This window comes from Mytilus trossulus, chromosome 14 (genome assembly GCF_036588685.1).
Source record: "Mytilus trossulus isolate FHL-02 chromosome 14, PNRI_Mtr1.1.1.hap1, whole genome shotgun sequence".
Taxonomy (NCBI): domain Eukaryota; kingdom Metazoa; phylum Mollusca; class Bivalvia; order Mytilida; family Mytilidae; genus Mytilus; species Mytilus trossulus.
This window is the reverse complement of record NC_086386.1, coordinates 40,503,528-40,524,190: the sequence shown is the minus strand read 5'-3', so window position 1 is coordinate 40,524,190 and position 20,663 is coordinate 40,503,528. Positions and strand designations below refer to the sequence as shown.

The following is a 20,663-nucleotide window of genomic DNA, read 5'->3' as shown; positions in this document are numbered from 1 at the left end:
AGACAGTAACACGATAAAAAATAGTAGAACAAAAAAGGTGCATGTCCAATTTTCGTTCCACGATACACGACATCGCCACAATGCTCAAAATATCGTGCGACTGTCGTACGACGATCACAAATGACCCGCGATTCGACTGATTTTCATGTCGTGGAGCTGAATAGATGTTGGTTCTGTGTGACCAGGGTGTAAGTAACCATAAGATGCATGAGTAAACAAACATTGTTTGATAATTTTGTTTAAATAATCACTAATGACACGAAATCGTATCCAAATGAAATAGAAAGAAATCATGCACATCTCATACCTGATAATATGAAAGTTTTGTTAGCGTGGATGAATAAATGACTACATTTTTGTTCTTTATATAGAATGTTACCATAAAAGTTGAGAGCTGAAATGCCTGAATGCTTAAGCTGTCTTCACATTGATTAATACATACAAATGATGTCTTGGTGATAAGATCTAGTAAAGATAGGGAACAGTTGTATACCGCTGTTTTAAAGTCATATATTGATTGAAAGAAAAAAAATCCTTGGTTACAAAGTAAACCCGAGGAAACCTCATCAGTTTTAAGAGGAAAACGACCAAACAACATAAACATTGAAATGCAACAAAAACAAAAGACATTGCAAAATTCATAGAAACGAACTATTAGAAAACAAATATCAGATTTCTGACTTGGTTTAGCAGATTTTAAGAAAAAATGGAGGGTTGAACCTGGATTAATGACTTGCCAAATCTCGCAGTTTATGGCAATGTTAATTTAGCAGCTACAATATCAACATGACATGACAGGAATACAGTACAAATAAATACAAGAACAATCAGAACATAAATAAATAGTATCAAAGAACAAAACGACATGTTAATTACAGAATTACAACGAATACCTAAAATTATTTAGATCAGTACACAAACACAGCATAATAAAACTACAAGATGTGGGTCACACGAAAATATCAACGCCCCAAAACGTGACGTCACAGATAAGTTTCTAAAAAATATGAATTTAATTCGATCCTGCCAATTTCACTATTTGCGGGGGATTTACTGCATGAAAGCTCCCAAATTGTAATTTTGTAAGTGCAGCTATAAAGTTTAAAGTTGTAAACAAAAGAGTTTTTTCAACTGCTTTATACTTTTTAAAGCATGAAGAAGCCAAAAACAACAGTAATATACATTTGATGGCCCCTTTGAAGTTTTTTTTCGGACTATAAGAGCCATCTTGTACGCAAAACGCCCATGGGAATTTTGAATTTTTTTGTATAAATCAAGATTAGGTTTGTAATGATGTTATTTGATGTATTTTATAACCATTACAAGACTAATAATATAGATATATAATTGTGTTTGTAATTATATCCTTAATTGTATTATTATGTTATTACTGGCTCCCTTGGCATCGTTACCAATGTAGAGAGGACTTAAACCAACTTAATGAGTTGTTAGCCAAGGGATCAAAATATTAAATCCCCCAGCCCATCAACTGGAAAAAGAACTTCATGTTTTGATGGACGCAGTTGAGGTTGCAAGAAAACTGGTAAAGCGCGAACAAGACGAACCAGAACTGGACACTTTGTCTAAATAGATCAAAGTCATTCAGAAGCGCATTCAGAAACTACGATGTACTATGAGCACAAGAGTAAATAACCCTTTCAAGAATCCGGAGGTTGTGGATGTTTTATACTGTTTGCATGAGAGATATTACGCGGTTCCAGCAGATAAAGCTTACGATATAATTGTCTTTTTATTTGAAAACAATTATTTGCAATGTCTAAAAACAGAGCTTGGAATAAATAAAACAAGTTATAACCCTGCATATTCTTTTACAACATCACAATTCTGCTCTTTCTTTTTGTATGAACATCAAAGAAAAACGAAAAAAATGTACATACTGGATACTAAAACTTCACTCAACTCAAGATAAAGAACGATACATAGCTAGGTGATCAAAATGCTCGTTTCAAGATCTTTCTAAAACTGACTACTGTTCTTTGTACAAATGAAGATGGGCTTCAAAAATATTGTGATGATATATATTATACTAGTGATGTTAACCAGATACGGATTTTAAAATATAGAAATATCTACTGCTTATAAATAATCAATCTTCTATCACACTCTTTGCATTTTTGCAGAAGCATGAAGACTTTTGACTTTTCCACGCTTTACATTACAACTCATTTAATAGAGCTTTTTTCTATAAAAAATAAAAAATAAATACATTTGTTTTTGTTTTTGTGCTACAATAGGTCATATATTGTGAACAACCACACTGAATCTACCAGAAAATATAATGAGGATTATATTATCAAACTGATTGTTTTTTCGATCGACAACATATGTGTTGAGTTTTGAAGATTGATATTTTAACAGACTGTTGGTATCCAATGTATACTTATTGTGCACCCTACTGACCGATTTGATTAGGTACTCATATGAAGCATAATTCATTCAGAACGCTCTAAAAGGAAATAAGAAAAAAGAATCCTTCAATTTTTTTTAAAAGAGGGACGAAAGATATCATAAATCGAAAACAAAACGACAACGCCAAGGCTAGAAATGAAAAAGACAGACAAACAAACAATAGTACACACAACATAGAAAACTAAAGAATAAACAACACTAATCCCATCTAGGGGTGATTTCAGGTGCTCCGGAAGATTAAACAGATCATGCTCCGCATGTTGCACCCTTCGTGTTGCTTATGTTATAACAAATCCGGTAAATAGCCTAAATCGGTAGGACACATTCATGAAAGGAAAAGGGATTGACGTAAGGAACATAGCCGATATAATTTGTGAAACGGTTATTCCATAACCGTCAAACAACTTGTAATGGCGTTTGTAAAACTTCAACTTCACCAATTGGAACTCTTGGTTTAATAGCTTCCTTGTGAGCAGCAACTCTCTATCAAGAAAATAATCAAATTTTTCTAAGATTTTAATCAATTCTATAATTCAAAACCTCTCTAACGCGTTAAGTTTCGTAACATTTAGGAGCAATATAATGGTAGCTTTGACCATATGAATACACAGAAATGCAAACGAGGAAAGGACTTGATCGTTTGAAAACTCAACAAGGGGTTTCTCATTTAACCCACCGATGAGGCCATACATATTCAATGATTTCAATTTGTCAACGTACTACAATAATTAGAAAATCCCAAACCCTATATTTACTAGCAATTACAAGTTACAAAAAGCCTTGATATAAAAATGTTAAGCAATCAAACGAGATAACTAATTAACGATGTGATGTATGTACACAGCAATAAACAAAAAAGTAATACTATGAATAAAAACACATGACCACTACAGAATGACAAGCGGGTTTAAACAAGTTTTTCAGCTCCCCAAACCTCTTCTTTGTATATGCAAGAGTGGTCCGACAGAACAAAACACAAAACACACAAAAGACACTAAACAGATCGACCCCTTCGTCCATGATAGTGCTATTTGTTTTAACGTTTTCTTTGTTATACCGAAACGTCAAACAAAAATGTTGTTGCTTCTTCAAAAGCAACAAGTAGACGATTTCTAAGTCTGTCAAAATGTAAAGCACGAGGTAAGTTTTCTCCTTCAGAATTTGTCAACAACATTCTTTTATCCTGTCCATCAGGTGACAAAACTGTAATACTATTCTTTTCCTCGCTTACAACGTATACAAATTCGTTGTTATCGACTGATATATTACATGGGGCTTTCAAATAAGTGTCATCTTTACATTTCCACAATAATTGACCTTGCATGTCATAGCACGTAACAGTATTTTTGTCGCGGTCAGTGTAATAAATCTTGTTGTTGTTTACAGCGATGTATCCGAACGTCAAATCAAATTTGACAATGGGCGATAAACTGTAGTTGTCTAAATTAATTTTCTGTATACCCTCTTTGTGAATACAGCAAAATAAGGAATCATCATTAAATGCCACTCCAAAGCAACCGTTTTTAGTCGGTATGCGTTTTTGTAGTTTTAATTTAGATTTACTAATATCTACAATTTCTATACCATGAACGAAACCACAAGTAATTGCTACTTTCGAATTATCACCCATACCTGTAATATCTAAACACGGTCTATCAGGTTTCATTAAGTCATCGAACAAACGTTTTCCATTAGAATCAAAAACAAGTACGCGGCCTGTCAGGGTATAATTGCTAAAGAGCATGTTCTCATTTGGAAGGATTTCACAACCTCTTATAGCTCGGCATGTTGTTTCAATCGTTTTAAATAATCTAAGCTTAATGTCATTTATCGACTTAACATGTGGTCGTCCTAATCCGACTAGCTGAGCTTGTTTGTCCTTCTGTCGTATAAGTGGCACGCTGAACGTCTTTTTCTGAACCTGTACTATACCGAACTGCTGTATATTGCTTACTATTATCTTTATCTTTTTATCAAAATTCAAAATTAATGTATTTATTTCTAAACTTCCATCGTTAGCCATCGAGTTAACAAATAATTCAGCAGAATCGACAGCAGATGAAAGGTGCCTGAGGCTAAGATAGGTTTGAAAATTGGATGCGTAAGTTTCTAAATATTTCATTTGCTGCAAGTGATTTGTAATTTCCGATTTTCGATCATCAAGTTTCTGTAACAATACTTCAATGGCTGCGCGTGATTTGGCTGCTTCTTCTGAAACTTTTTTTCTGAGGTCGTGTTCGAGCTTGTCTAAATGGTCATCTATTTTCTTCCTTGTCGTACCAATCTCTGACAAAAGTATAAGTTCTTCCTCTTTTATCGATTTTAAAGACAATAGAAACGCATCCTGAATTTTAGTTATGTTTTCATGTATATCAGTTAAACCATGTTGCGTTTCTTGGAAATTGGATGATGATTTCACAGTTTTGGTAATCTCAGTCAGCGGAACTATGCCCTTACACCCATCATGGTTTGCTAAGCAATTATGGCAAAGAAGCTTATCATGGGTACGACAAAAGATTTGATAAATGTCATTATGTTCAGCACATACACTTGTTATAGAGGAAAATGATGGCTCTAGTGATAAAAAATCTGACATCGAAATTGTTGTATGGTTTTTGGATAACCTTGAATATGCGTGATATTCTTTGCATTCGTTGCAAAAAGCTTGTTCACATTCTGAACACCAATGGGTTGCTTGTTTTGTTATATGTCTATCGTCACATATGTTACAACTTTTCGAATGGTTTGACATTCTGAAATAAAACATAGCATAAATTAAGAGCTGTATTTTTCAATAATTAAGATAACAATTTAGTTGCGAGTCAGATACACATTCCTTTAACGTTTTGCAAATGAAGAAAATAATATAAAACTAGTTCCATGCGTACAAGAAGGCATGACTCAAAATTAACTTCGGCAAAATTAGATGATTATGTGCTAAGCCTCTTAGTCTTTCAATTTTTGAACGGACTTTATTGAATCAAATTGAAATCATCACATTCATTTAAAATATGACTTGGGAAATAACACGCATAACCAATACCGCCCTTTTCTTCCAATACAAAAGCCGTCTTTTAGGTTTTTTTCCAACGAACACGAGCAATATTTCAACATTTAAAATTAAAAAAAGTTTAGCCAGTAAACATTGTCTTCGTAACAAAATTATCATTGCCATTGTACTGGACAAAGATCGAACATGCGATGTGGTACTTCAAAATACTGTAATATCAACTAAAAGATACTCCTATTTTACTCTTTTTAGTCTTTATAATTAAGTATACCCAATTTTATATTCCCGTATTATAAATTATAAGTGTATTTAAATTCAATTGCTGGAAAAGTAATCATGTTATTTTTGCACATACCTTGAACAGCAAAACAATTTGATATTCATTTCGGGTCCCATTAAGATGAACAGTGTGTGGTCTTACCATGAAAACATTATCAGTTATATAAAAGACTCAAAAATAAATATTTAATACGAATGGGTAGAAGATAGGAAATAGACAAAAAATTATCGAAAAAAAAACGACAATACCACGGCAATACAATTAAAAAATAATGACGAAAGACAAACTAAATTCAACATAATACTAGATAGAAAATATAATACTAAGCAACACAAAAACACTTATAATCAGAAGTAGATGAATGACAAAACCGTTCGTTTTGTTCATAGAGTATATAGATTCGGTTGTGTAAACAATCGAGAATGAACCTGCAGCAAAGGATTGTTTCAAAGAAAAAAAAACAAGATATGAGCAGTCGTCTGTGATATGTAATAAAAATCAATTAATTTAAGGAGGCGTCCGTTACACTTTCAAAGGGATGCTTTCAGTTTAAAATTTCTTATCAATTCTGAAGTCAGCAAGAAGATTAGCACAGAAATCCTCAAATGAATGCCATTTTTTTTGGGTGAAAAACACGTTTTCCTTAACGCAAAATCTATTTAAAGAAGATATATAATGTCATGTATGTTGCACTATTAAACTCAATGGCTAAGAGGAACTGTTTTTATTCAGCGCCAAGTTACAACCTGAACTATCTTATTAGAGACATTCTTTTTATACAAGTACGAACGTGATTTTCATTTAGAAAGAATTTTGTTTATGAGAGGCACATACATTTAGAAAGCTCAAAGCCACAAATAAAATTGGTCTAAACAGTAACCATTACTTTTGGTCTCATATACTTAACGTTAGATTAATTAAAGCAATCATATTAAATTTAAATTAACTGCCCACAACAATATGACCACCTGTTGTCTAATGTAGAAGCAAATGTCATAATCTTGAACAACACTTACGCCAAATAAAGGCAATAGTAGTATACTGATGTTCAAAACTCATAAATCGATAGAATTTATTTACTATGACAAATCCGGGTCACAAACCAAAACCAAAGCATGTACATATAGATAGTCATGTTTGCATTTAACAAAAGTAGTAAATATTTTGATTTTATGATTATAAATAAAGTCGACCAAACATTTTAAATAATTGCAATTCTTTCGAACACTGCAAAATGTTACATGTACTCCCTTCTGAAAATCAAAATCAAACAATATTATTGTTGTTCTAAATTTTAACAAATAGACTAGGGCTGATCTGACCAAGCAGATTTTTGTTGAACTTTAACTTATACTCTTGTTCGATATTAAATCGAATTTGAAATAAAAAAGGTCAATACTAAATCGCTAATGTGTCATCCCTTGATCATGTTGATAACGTCTCTGGATACCTAGCCCAATATGGAAGAGGGCATGTATTCGTCTTTTTATAATATAATTCCGATGCACGAACGCTCCCGGGGTAACAACCAAATATCAACCCGACCAAGGGACGTCAAAAAGGCTGACATTGGTTATCAGCCTTGGTGTGAATTGACGGCTAGTCTACTTCTTTCTGTTACACATTCGCTGAAATAATCATATATGCTAGGTATATGCTATACAGAGAATATCAATTGGTTTTTAAATATTACATTCCTGTTAACTCAATCTATTAAAGTGGTTGAGATATATGTTTTATATACAAAAAAATCCATTTCGTTTACTCTCTATTTTACACTGCAACTTCAAGTAAAGGATTATTGTGTGACATAGCGAAATATTTGAAACCTTGACTGAAATCGGTTGCATGATGTTGTAATGATTAGGGGTTCGATATATCCCTTGGAGCCTTGCCTGATATCGATAACATCACGAATATCTGAAACAGGTAATTGCTATTGCATAACACCTACGATATACGTCTCACAAGGAAGACATAGTGTCAGTTTAGATTTGTTTGAAGATTGAATATGTCCACCTTTTTGTTGATTGTTTTTTTTCCCAAATGAAATAAAATACAAGAGAGGCGAAAGATAAGGGAGGAGCAGTCAAATTCATAAATCGAAAATAAACTTACAACGCCATGGCTAAACTACATTTAAATTTGGTGTTTGTTAACCATACCAAAGAAGGTAAAACTAGAAATGTGTAAAATGTTGATCAAATCAGTTTTAAAAGCATATGGACATTTCATAACATAATTTTGATGATAAGTTGTATTAGATGTAACAGCAAGATAAGTGTTCGACAGAAGAAATTGAAATATTTGACCGTGTCTAAACCACAAAATTTACATTTGAGTACAAACAAAAATGTGTGTTGTTTGTCTTTACATTTGCTGTTTTTCTGTTACTTTGGGTACTTGACCCTTGGAATAAACAAAGTCATATATCTAGCTTAGTATACTTTTTAAGATCGCTAGATGTTATAACATTAGTCAAAAAAATAAGTTATAATATTAATTGAAAAAAGTGTGTACGTATACCTGAAGATCTGTTTAATCAGGAAGTTAGCTACCATGTGATTTAACAATGTGACCTGATAACATCCGTCAGTATTATCTAGAATTGATTAACATGAATTTATTAGGTTTTTGATTTTCGGAAAACGCATTTTCTATGGAAGCCTTTTAAAGCCATGATAATTTACTTTTTACAATTTGATATAACAAATAATTAATTTGATATAACATATCATTAATTTGATATAACAAATTATTAATTTGATATTACAAATTATTAATTTGATATAAAAAATATTTATTTGATATAACATATTTTCAATTTGATGAAATATAGTATGATAACTTGATATAACATATTATAAATTTGATAGAAAAGATAATGATTATTTATATAACCATTTATTAATTTGATATAACAAAAAAGGAAATTTGATAGGTCAAATTATTTGTGCATGGATCGGAGTTTTTTCCCTTCTCTATTTAGACATAGATTAAAAACTAGAAATAGACCAAAATGTTTTTTTTGAATTGCTCATGATCTGAAATCCTTAACCTTTATATACAGCGTAATAAAGCTGATTAGGTTAAACACATTTGATGTGTTCAACAGAAATAAAAAGTCCACAATCATTCAAAATATCGCGCATGTTTCTTTTTTTTTTATGAAAAAATCCAAATCAAATATATATTTCGAAAAAAATTCATTCAAGACAAATGCAATGATGAATTGCAGGATGTTTAATAAATCCTTTCTTTTTTTAAAGAAGTTAAAGATTTTTTTCTTATCTCTGTTCCTTTATGCATAGAAACACTAATATCTAAATATAACTCTTCGTTTTGTTTGATTGAAAATATGCAATATGAATTATTCAAATATGCCTCCTTTTCTCCTAATATTTGTTCGTTCTAAGACCTCAGGTCCGATATACCAAAATAGAAGAACTAGTCCCAAAACCTGCCTCAAATCAAGAGAAATGGGTAGGTTTTGAAACATGAAACTTTTCAATTGAGTTTTGAATATGCATTTGATATTTATCACTGAACGTCAAATACAAATAAATTAATACACTAAATGCGCAAAATTAGGTTATGCAATCTCTTAATTTATCACTATTATGAGACAATCATACAATTTGATACTGTAACAACAAATCATCAATTTGATATAACAAATTAAATTTTACGGTCGAGAAAAACATATTACAACATCAAATATTTATTGTTCCAATATGTGTTTTGTCCAAAACATTGTTGTCATTTACTTAATACTCTGATGAATTAACTTGCTTTATTTTGTAAATTCATTGAGATGAAAAATAGTTGACCGAAGTACATTTTGTATTTCCGCGGTTCAATTTAAAAATGTAGGCACAGTCAACGCTTTAACAAACTTATAAAATTACCAAAAAGAAGCATAAAATTTTTATAGGGTAATAAAGACACGATTTTTATCATTTTCAAATTTATCTGACGTGCACTTTATTATTGGAAAAGTAAAATCCCAAAAATACTAAACTGAAGAGGAAAATCAAGTCCTTAATCAAATGGCAAAATCGAATGACAAATACATCAAAAACGAAAGGACAGCAACATATTCTTGACTTGATACAGGCATTTTCAAATGTTAAAATTGGTGGATTAAACCTGGTCTAATAGCACTTAACCTCACACTTTGTACGACAGTATCATCGAATTCCGTTATATTTACAATGATGCGTCCACTAAACAGACATAATAAATAAAATAGTCATAATATGGGTAAAGCAGTTATCATCGTGTAACAATTTTAAAAGAAACAATTTCGCGTGACTGTGTGAAGTCAGAAAATTTATACGTCATATATTTTTGTCGTTAAAAGTGTATACAAACAACTCTAAAATTTCACATGGGCAATGCTAGCATACAAGTTAAAAAACTCAAAAGTATTACAGAAATAGACCGAGATTTACTTAAAATAGTCCAAAAGTTCTACGCAATTAAATTATTTTGACGTTTGTTGTTCCACGTATTGTCTTACTGTGACTGTACTTTTATTCGTGGGGTACCAATTTTCGTGGTTTTCGTGGATGCCTTTATCCACGAATGTAAGTGTCGAACGAAATAAAACAACCATTGTCCAAATCAAGACATGGAACGATCTGATATATTTTAGAGAACATATTGAATAACCTCGAATCTACAACTGCATGCAGGCAGTATTATACCCATTTAATCTTTATAATTAATAATTAAACTGTACAACTTTGAATCTTTCAATTCTCATGAAAATATTTGTTTTCGATGAAAGTCCGATTTCCGGAATGCTAGTATGATAAAGTGTTCATTTTGTATCCTCATAGTTCTCGTACATACGGGAAATAATAATTTCATGCTGGGCTTGATTTTGATTAGAATTATTTGACAATACGAGATATGTTTTTAGCATGTGTTTATGATACTGATTTCTTTAGGTGACATATTTATGGCCTAGTTAACACCTTTGATGGTCCTTAATCTGTTAATCACTTTATCTTGGGTTAAAGGCATACGATACAGTTACAGAGAAGGCAATGACGTTGCTAACGTAATTTGTTATTTCCGCGACGTCAAACTGTGATATACCGGGAAAAGATGCCTTTTTCGACTGATTTTTATCATTCAAACTGATTTAATTTGAAAACGAGTTCATGGACCCCTATTTTTCAAAACGGCATTTTGTTTCATTTTGCAGGGAGATTATGTGACCCAAATTCTATAAAACTGTAAATAGAGGATTTTTTTTAATTTTGATAAACATGCAGTAAAAATGACGTTTTTTTCCTCAAGTCATGAACATTTTATAAATATGAGTTATTTCTGAATAAAAAAATTGCATATTTTTTAAGGATATTTATAAAACATAGGAATAACCGATTATTTAACAAAAAATTACTTGTGTTTATCTTTTATAACAAAAGAGTTATGTCCTTCTTTCGAAAAAGAAACTACGGCCACAAATCTGAATTTTGAGCAAATGAACAAAATTTCGACCTAATTTTACTCAAAAAGTAGCACATGAAGGTATATTTTTTATTACATATTTGATTTAATCAGGCAAAAAATAACCTATATGCAAATTTTCATGAACTTGTAAATACAGGATCAAAACTGTATCGTATGCCCTTAATTAGTGTTGTCACAACGATTTATACGATTCAATGTTTACTTTGCAATTTCCGTCAAACCAGACTATTTGTAACCTTCGTTTATAAAGGCGTTAATTTTTCAATTTTGTTTTTATAAAACTAAAATCCACGAATTTAAAAAATCACGAACATGTAAATATTGCTCAAACCACGAAAATTGATACCCACGAATTAAAGTGCGTTCACAGTATTTATAATAGAAATATAACGTATAATCAATTATCTGTGAATGATAATTATACGACCAATGGGAAATAACTCAAATGGACTGTTTCTATTAGACATTTGCGGAAAACTGTCATACACCTACGATTAGGATTACAATTACACTCACAAGTAGCATTTAAATCTTGGGCTTTCTCAAAGTGTAAAAATAAACCGTCGATCCAAAACAATGTAACGATAGGGATGTTTTTCTGCAGTTGAACAATGATTTTTTTTTCAAATATATTTGCAACAATGTGTTACAACTTACATTATTTTAGAATTAAATTTAACATGAGACACACAACATATCGCAATTGTCGTTACAGTTGATAGATACTTTGTTTTAGGAAAGGTGCAATAAACCATGGAGCATGTTAGCATGTTTATGCTAAGACATACATTCTCTCTTTTATTTTGTTGTAAAGAGAATTATTATGTTTGTGATATAAAAATCAAAAGTGTAGCCGGCCAGAAGAAATTGTTGAAAAAAACCACAATCTATTTAAATCGACAACGCAACAGTTGCGGGTACAAAGTTGCAATCGTGCATTAGAGAATCATCTGAACAATTTTTTGCTGGTTTTCGTATACTAACCATTGCATTAAAAGTACCTTGTTTCGCGGGGAAAGCTTATTTCCCCGGCTGATAATATATATCATATATCTATCTACACATTCTGTGCTTATAAATCCTTGTCTTAAAATATTCGGCTTTGTGCGGTCCTTATGGTAATTCCAGAAAAGCGCTTCGGACACATGAAATTTAACGTGTTGCTTACATCTTTATTTATGTATATGGAAGACACCAACTGCTATTTTGTTCATGTAATGTTGGTTTGTTTTTGCATTTTGAGATGACCCTTTGTTTTTCACACCTGTAATCGTAAGTCTAAAGTGTAATCCTAGGTAAAGACCTAGTTTCCGCAAATGTCTATTACTAGGTTAGATAGGAAGTATACAACAAACAGGACGAAGTTACATTGCATAGTTTTATGAAAAAAACCCAACAAGAACACTTTTTGGAAAGGTAAAAAGTCATTTTTCTAAAGTGTGTGGTTCATTTGAGAAATTAGAATAACAAAAATACTGAACTGCAAAGAAGAAATTTCAAGACGACAAATCCGTACACGAATGGCAAAATCAATAACTCAAACATATCAAACAAATAGATTACAGCTGTCATACTCCTGACATTATTTTATGTAGAAAGTGGTGAATTAAACCTGTTTGTTTTAACAAGCTAACCTCTCACTTGTATGACAGTCACATAGAATTCCATTATATTCATAACGATTTGTGAACAAAACAAAACTGACACAATATAAAAAAATGTCAAAAATTGGGATACAGCAGTCAACATTGTATAATGATCTTAATTCCTATAAAACAAACAAACATGTAAGAAAGAAACACATAAAGGCATATATGCAAAAATAAAAAAAATAAAAAAAATCCAGCAGAAAAAAAAAGACAGGATGAATAGGTACAGAGCCACGTAATATGTAATTAGTTAACTATAAGATCAATGCGGACCGAAAATTAAAAAAAAAATATAAGCCAAATAAGGTGATCAAGGTATGGGACAAGAAAATCCTTATCACTTCGAATAAAGCATACTTTTGCAAACAGTAAATTTATAAAATTAAATTTGTCCGATTGTTTATAAGGCAATTTTACATTCATCTAATCAAACATTTCAAAGTCATATTCTATGACTAATTTAGACTTATATACCCGATAAACTCAAAATGAGACATGCAATTGAATATACATGTATGTTTATATTGACTTTTTAATGACGTCACAGCTCAGTGAACTAACATGTTTCTTTCAGTTATAATTATAATTTAACGGAAACATTGCAAGTCTTCACAATGTAAATATTGAGTTCCTGAACAAGAGTTGTATGTTTTAACCTTCCATTAACGAGCAATATAGTGTAAAAGCTTCAAGGATTATAGTTAAATAAAGTTCATAATCTTGTATTGTAATTGTTTTGCACGTGAAGAAGACATTAAATTTAAACAAAATCAATACTATTTGCAATGGTTTGTTTCATAAACATATTCATTTTACCGAAAAACATTTTTTTATTCGGTAGGTTCATAAATGTTCACCAAGCATTAACATGTACAAAATATAATTTCCAGAAACACAGGAAACCATAAGAAGTATACTAATAAGTTTTGGATGAAATACGTGTTTTAAGCCATGTGAACTATAATTTTTTCAAACAGCAATTATTCATTGTTTTATTCTATTTAATAGAAAAAGTTGACTTTGTGGCGATTAAATAATGTGGTGTTCGTCTCCGGTAAGACTATTTCAACATGAAGGAACCAGACCTGGACTTAGGTTGTATAAAGATGTAATGCAATCTTACTGTAATGACATCTATTATTCGGGCTTTGAAACTGTCTCTTCTAGATTACGTCATCTCGCAGTGTAGGCGTGCGCAGACTCCGTATTCAGCGTTATTCATCAAGAGCTTCACTTGTGTCAGTTATCTGCTCTTAGCTTGGAGAACCCCGGGCTTAGGGTAAAGATACAACATAAAAATCAAGATTTTTGTAGAAAATCAATTTCTTGGTTAGGAACACAATCCTGTGTATGAAGTCGCTTCGGTATAGTGGGAATATGCAGGAGCACAACGTATCAACTGATCAAATGAGATATGTTAACAACATATGATTTGGCAGAGGGTATCGTATGATAATGCTGCGAAACCAAAAATTGACAATTAGTGAAAAGTCACATAAACCAGTCCGTTTTTCTTTTCTTTGTTTTCTTTTACATAATGTCATGCCTTTTATGTGTTGAAGTTTGGTATCTTTTTATATGTCTTCGTGTTATTATGTTTCTTTTAGTGGTCATACGAATGTTTACATTTTTAGGTATTTATACATTCCGCCATCTGGTTTTTTGATTTTTGACTTTGGTTTGAAATAAATAGATAGTCATGTTGCATGTCTGTGATAAATGATTTTTCAGAATGCTGGATCCCAATCATTGATGCATTGTCTTATTCTGTATGTGGTAAAGAGAATTTTCTTTACAAGTTGGTTAGAGTATAGTAAAATGTTATATTTTAGTTTATGTATGAATTTGATAGAACATGTACAAATTTAGCCAATGGGGTTAATCAATGTTTATGATGTAAGTAAACATTCCATTCAGAATATTAGATGACCATGCTATGCAAATCCATTACAAATGATTACTTTAAAGTGTGTTGAGAAGGCAAATCGTTTACATATTTATACAGGTAATTTAGCGATCACGTCAAAGATTCACAATTTTAGTAGCGATGTTCATTACTTTATTGATTAATGAGATAAATTTCTTCGGGTACTATATAAACAAGTTTGGTCAGTTGATGAACATTTGTGTCCAACTGATGTGCTTCTATCTGACCTCCTCCTTTAATGTAAGACTATGCAGGTTCATATCGTTTGCATTCAACTTTTCTAATCGAATATCATTTGATTTACCATCAATACACTGGCATTTATACCACATCTTCCTATATCTTTTAACCATATTTTGTTTTCATCATTGATAGTAAAAACAATATTCTTTATATAAAAACGTTGAATGCAAACGATGTGAACTTACGAAGTGTCATAATATAGGATTACTAGTATAATCAATTTAACAGATCTACAAACAATTTTCATACAAGTGGGAGGTTAAGCTATCTATAAATCTGCTTTAACCCACCATTTTCACGAAAAATGTCTACTTAGTCAGGAATCTGACAGTAATTTTTCACTTGTTCCGTTGATTTATTACGTTCGATTTTGTTTTTTAACTTAACCGTTTCGTCTATAGATTTGATTAAGTATTTTTTGTAATATATGCAATCATTCATATACAAGTACACGGGTCTTTGTTTCAACCGGCTTCAAAAATACGTTCGTATCATTAAATCGAATAATTATTACAGCAAAAACATAAACAAAATATTTATGTTTTTTCCGGGCTTGCAATTAACTTGACAAAACTGTTTTGTCGCCGCTTTTTACGTAAATTATACACCTTACATAAATAAGAAAATTGATTAATAAACATTTTAATGATTATTAGTAAAGATAAAAAAGTTATATGTATGTTTCATTTTCTCTTCTTTATTCAGATGCAGTTCAACGAATTCTCAATGTATGCAAAATTTCGTAGAATCTGAAAAACTGCCCTTTATGTACATAATAGAAAAACAAAGGACATTGGGTATCTATCCATTGCACAAAACTAATCAGTAAATATGTCACATACACTAAGCTTTTTTTCAACTCGAATGGAGACAGTTGGTCTTTTCGAAAGTTCGAATTTTAAAATTTATTTGGTAATTTTTTGTCTATTTTTTTTTCGAACTATCTATTTGAGTTTTGTAATTAAAGAATATCATATTTGAAATTTAAAAACATTTAAATTTTTCAACGTATTCACATAAACGAATTACTCTATCTTCAAGTACTATTAACACATTGTAAGATACAAAAACAAAATTATATTTAAACATACCGGGAACGAAATGCATTGAATTGTTGTATTAATTTTAAGATGAAAGCAAAAAGTGCATTTAATATCAAGTGATGAATAAGCTTGAAATATACGTGAACAAAGATTAAGAAAATGCAATTAGGAGGAAGGTATTATAAAAAATTTGAAATGTAGTTCTTCCTTGTACATCATTAAGCTTTTCCGGATTCAATAATAAAATATTTAACAATGGCCTATAACACTTTTGTTATGACAAAATACCCTTTGATAGTGAGTGCGTGATAGTTATAGATTAATGGATCGGTATATCTCAAAACATGTATGAAACACATTACTAGTTCTTATTTATATAATTATCTCGATGTAAAAGTCCGTAGCAGAATAGAATTAGGTTAAACAATGTATTTGACAAACACATTTTAACGGGTTATTTTTCCTTCAAAATAAATAGATATAAGAAAATATAGAATGAATGCAAATGACAAATTAATACAAAACATGCTAGCTGTCAAACCAGTTTTTATTTATCATTTTTATGGCCCTGCAACGAAGTTGTCGGTGCCATATAGTTTTACCCTTGTCCGTTATTCCGTCATTCTGTCATTCCGTTATTCCGTCATTCCGTAAATCCGTCATTCCGTCAGTTTAAGTTTCGTTCCGCTCCGCTAATTTTTGCTGAAATTACGGGCTTTGGACTTTGATAAATTGTTGAAAATCATAGTTATACGGAGTTTTTTTGCTAAATGTCTTCAGATATTGTGCTCATATATGGTATGTGAGTTAACCATGATGAGTAACAGATCAAGTTTATTTTCGTTCCGCTCCGATTAATTTTGCAAAAATTAAGGGCTTTGGACTTTGATAAATTGTTGAAAATCATAGTTATATAGACTTTTTTTTCTAAACGCCTTTAGATATTGGGCTGATTTTTGGTATGAGTTAACCATGCTGAGTTATATATCAAGTTTAAGTAAGGTTTCGTTCCCCTAATTTTAGTTCAAATTACAGGCTTTGGATTGATAAATTGTTGAAAATCACAGTTATACACACTTTTTTCTAAACGCCTTCAGTTTATGAAGATGTAGTATGATTGCCAATGAGACAGCTGTCCACAAGAGACCAAAATGACACGGACATTAACAACTATAGGCTGAATTTTGGTGTGTGAGACTACCATCATGTTTGTGTCCATATTTGTTATTCAAATAGCAGTTTTTCAATTTTTTGAGACGGGACCATTCGTGTAGTTTTGACACATCTAGTTTAAATTATTTTTAAGAAAATGCATGTACCAAGTCAGCAAATGACAGTTGTTTGTCATTCTTTTGATGTGTTTGATGTTTGATTTTGCCTTTGCTTTTAAATTATCCTTGGAGTTCGGTATGTATGTTATTGTACTTATTTAAGTCTAAAATATTCTACGAATAATCTATCAATTATTTGTGATGTATCAATACCGGAATGAAAATTGTAGTGCAATGTTAAAACCAGACTGAACAACTCCAAATTATACGTTTTTAAGATCCTTACTTTGTTGTTTTATAATATTTTTGTTTAGTTTTAATGGTTTTAGAAATTAAAACTATGAAATTATGTCGTAATATAGGAACGTAACTTTATTTGTAGTTTTGCTTGAACGGGAAAGGATGAAGGCGATATTGTATAACAAATTTCTGGGACAAGAACTAAGTACCCTGTGCATTCCAATAATTATTAGTGTATTTCATTAAATAATCATACTCTTTTCAATTGATTATCGTATAGACATCTTTAAACTCGATCGTATTATATATAGTTTGTTTTCATTTAAACCATCTTGTTATCAGAAAATATTTTTTCCTAAATTGTCAAACATTTAGTAAACATTACGGAGTCAATGCCATTTGCGCTCGCAAGAAATTCCTTTTCATCTACAATATGGCATTTCTGTAGCTTACTGTTGTAATCAAAACTAGCACACACATTAGAAGTAAAACATGTTAAGGTACAACTTAAGAGTGATTGGTCGTATGTAATAACACCCGCATTGGTAAGAGTTTGTCCTGGGGATCCACAGAATCTCCCGTTGTCTTGGATATCTGAAAATACAAAACATTTGAATAAAAGTTTATTACACTTTTAAAGTAAGAAGTCATATGATCTATTGTATTTGTTTCTTGCTTTGTAATTTTCATTTAAAATATAAAACATTGAATGATTCTGTGATAGCAAAACACTGACGGAAAATTATATTATAAGGTAAACTGCATTTGTTGAAAACTCTTTACTGTATTCCTGACGCTAAACGAATAAATAATATAAAACTCTATAGGCACTGCTATCAATGTATTCAAACCAGACCATTAAAAAAGAAACAATATCGATCCCCTCATTTCAATGATTTTATTGAGTGTCATATCAGATTTTTTTTTTTAGGAAATTCAAGCAGGTCTTGAAGAAATCGTCGAAGTTTCTACCATACAGCATGTGCTGTTTCTATACAAAGAAGATAAGAAAAAGCAGTTGCATAAAATGAACAACTTCTGAAGTTATAGACGTCCATGATAATTTGAGAAATTCTTACGATTACAATAGTTTTGTTAAACATAATGTACTAAGACAGTTTTCCTACTGTTAATGAATAAAAATACTTAACTCAACTGAAATATTTTTACTTTTCTTGTAAATAAACGTTCAGTAAATCCAACTGTTATGTTTTGATTTATGCAGAAAACTGATTGGTAGTATATTACTTGCGAGTAATTCAATATTTCAATACAATATACTTCATCTGTTCTTCCCTCAGAGGGGTTCAAACCTCTGCATCTGAGAAATCTTGGTAATTCTGCAAACAATGTGTCCAGCGCATAAAACACTCTACCAACTTGGTTATATAATAATAAAGCGTTCGGTAATCGAGTTATAACGTTCCTCGCACATAAGCGGTTTCAAATCGATATACCACGGAGGAATAAACCCCAAACTTGTTAACGCAGATTTTCAGATCTTACATTTTTGGGCTAATTAAAAAAAAATTATGTACCTATATTATGATTGTAGTCCTGTATAATAAACGATTATCTGAAAGAGAATGTCTATCATAAAGTCGACATATGTTTAGACTAATCATATATATCATTTCGTTTGGAATAGATATCGTTTAGACTTAAATTACCTCCAGAGGGAATTATCCATGTAGCATTATGTCCATATGCCGACATGATTCCTATGCCTTTAATGGGTAAGGGATATGGATCATTCCAATTCATCATTCTATTCTGTCCCAGGATCGAACCAGTTCCACTTTGGAGTTGACCATTTTCCCAGCTCAGCCACAGTGAAACCCTATCATTACAGTCTAATAGATTTGGTGTATTGAATGCTGCCTCGTTCCTGCCATAGTTTCGAGATAAATATGTCCAGCGATTCCCTCCTCCTCCATAGAATATTTCGTAGAAGTCTGGAGACATTAAATCACTTGCAACTGACAAGAGAACAACTGCAGCCCTACATGACTTAACTTGAAATTTAAAAAAAGTTCCAGATACATGAGAAACCCCAAAATAGCTAAGTTTTGTATAGTATTTATACACATCACGGTTTGTTTCTGCATCTTTTCTTCCTTGATTCAGAGTTGATAGTTGTAAAGTGTTACAATCTGAAACGAGTAAAATAATTGCTATACCAAAAAAAAGCATACAAACACATATTGCTGACTGATTTATTATAACTGCTGTCATAACAGTTTACGTGGATTTCGTGGTCGGATGTAGACCACGAATTTAAATGTTCAACGAAGTACATATTAATTTGTCAAGTTTTTATCAAGACAATGGTTTACAAATTGTGACTTGGGTGGAGAGTTGTCTCATTGGATCTTATAACACATCTTCGTATGTGTAATATACAAACCAAAAAATCTGGCCGTGCGGTTATAAAACTTTCGAATCAGTTTTTTGTAGTCATACTACAAAATCAACCAATCAAACTGCTTGATTTCATGTTTCGAGCATGACTTTTGTGCTCCAAGCACTGAGCAAAGTTTTATGACTTCAACTACTGGTATCCATGAAAGTTATCTTATTTTAAAAAAGTAATGAGTCTATTATAATAAGAAAACGAATTGAAAATGCAATAAAGTAAAATAAAGCTGCGAAGGTGGAATCGTTTCACTTAAAATATTATCAAATAAATAAAAGAAAGGCAAAAAGTTCTTGTATATAACTTGTATGATTTTTATGTAGACCACAATAGTTTGGTAGAGCACAAGATGACATGTTACATACAGTGATATACATGCACGAATTTAAATGGAAATGCACTGAAAACTTGTCTAAGAAAGATAATAGAAGTGACAATGAACGGTTCAAATGACTGCTTAACTTTACATTTAAAATCTGAGGTTTAAGTGTACAGCTGTCTCTGTATGTTTTGCAGACAAGCAAACGTGCATTTTATGAGAGAAGCGGGTCGGTCTATGAACTGTGGAACATAGGCCTCCAGAGGAATAGAGGAATAGGAACTCAAAACAGTCGTGAGTACTGGATGTTAATTTCGTATTCTAGAAATTACCAATTAAATTAATTTT

General features: G+C 31.3%; 1 protein-coding gene across 1 annotated transcript; it reads right to left on the bottom strand.

Annotated features, from left to right (window-relative positions):
• Positions 1 to 3,481: 3,481 nt before the first annotated feature.
• On the bottom strand, positions 3,482 to 19,545 carry LOC134697756 (uncharacterized). The gene is made up of 4 exons (XM_063560043.1): positions 19,251 to 19,545; positions 18,034 to 18,174; positions 8,247 to 8,322; positions 3,482 to 5,183 (listed from the first exon to the last, which is right to left on the bottom strand). The coding sequence occupies exons 1-4, from the start codon at positions 19,543 to 19,545 to the stop codon at positions 3,482 to 3,484; spliced, it is 2,214 nt and encodes a 737-aa protein (XP_063416113.1).
• Positions 19,546 to 20,663: the final 1,118 nt, after the last annotated feature.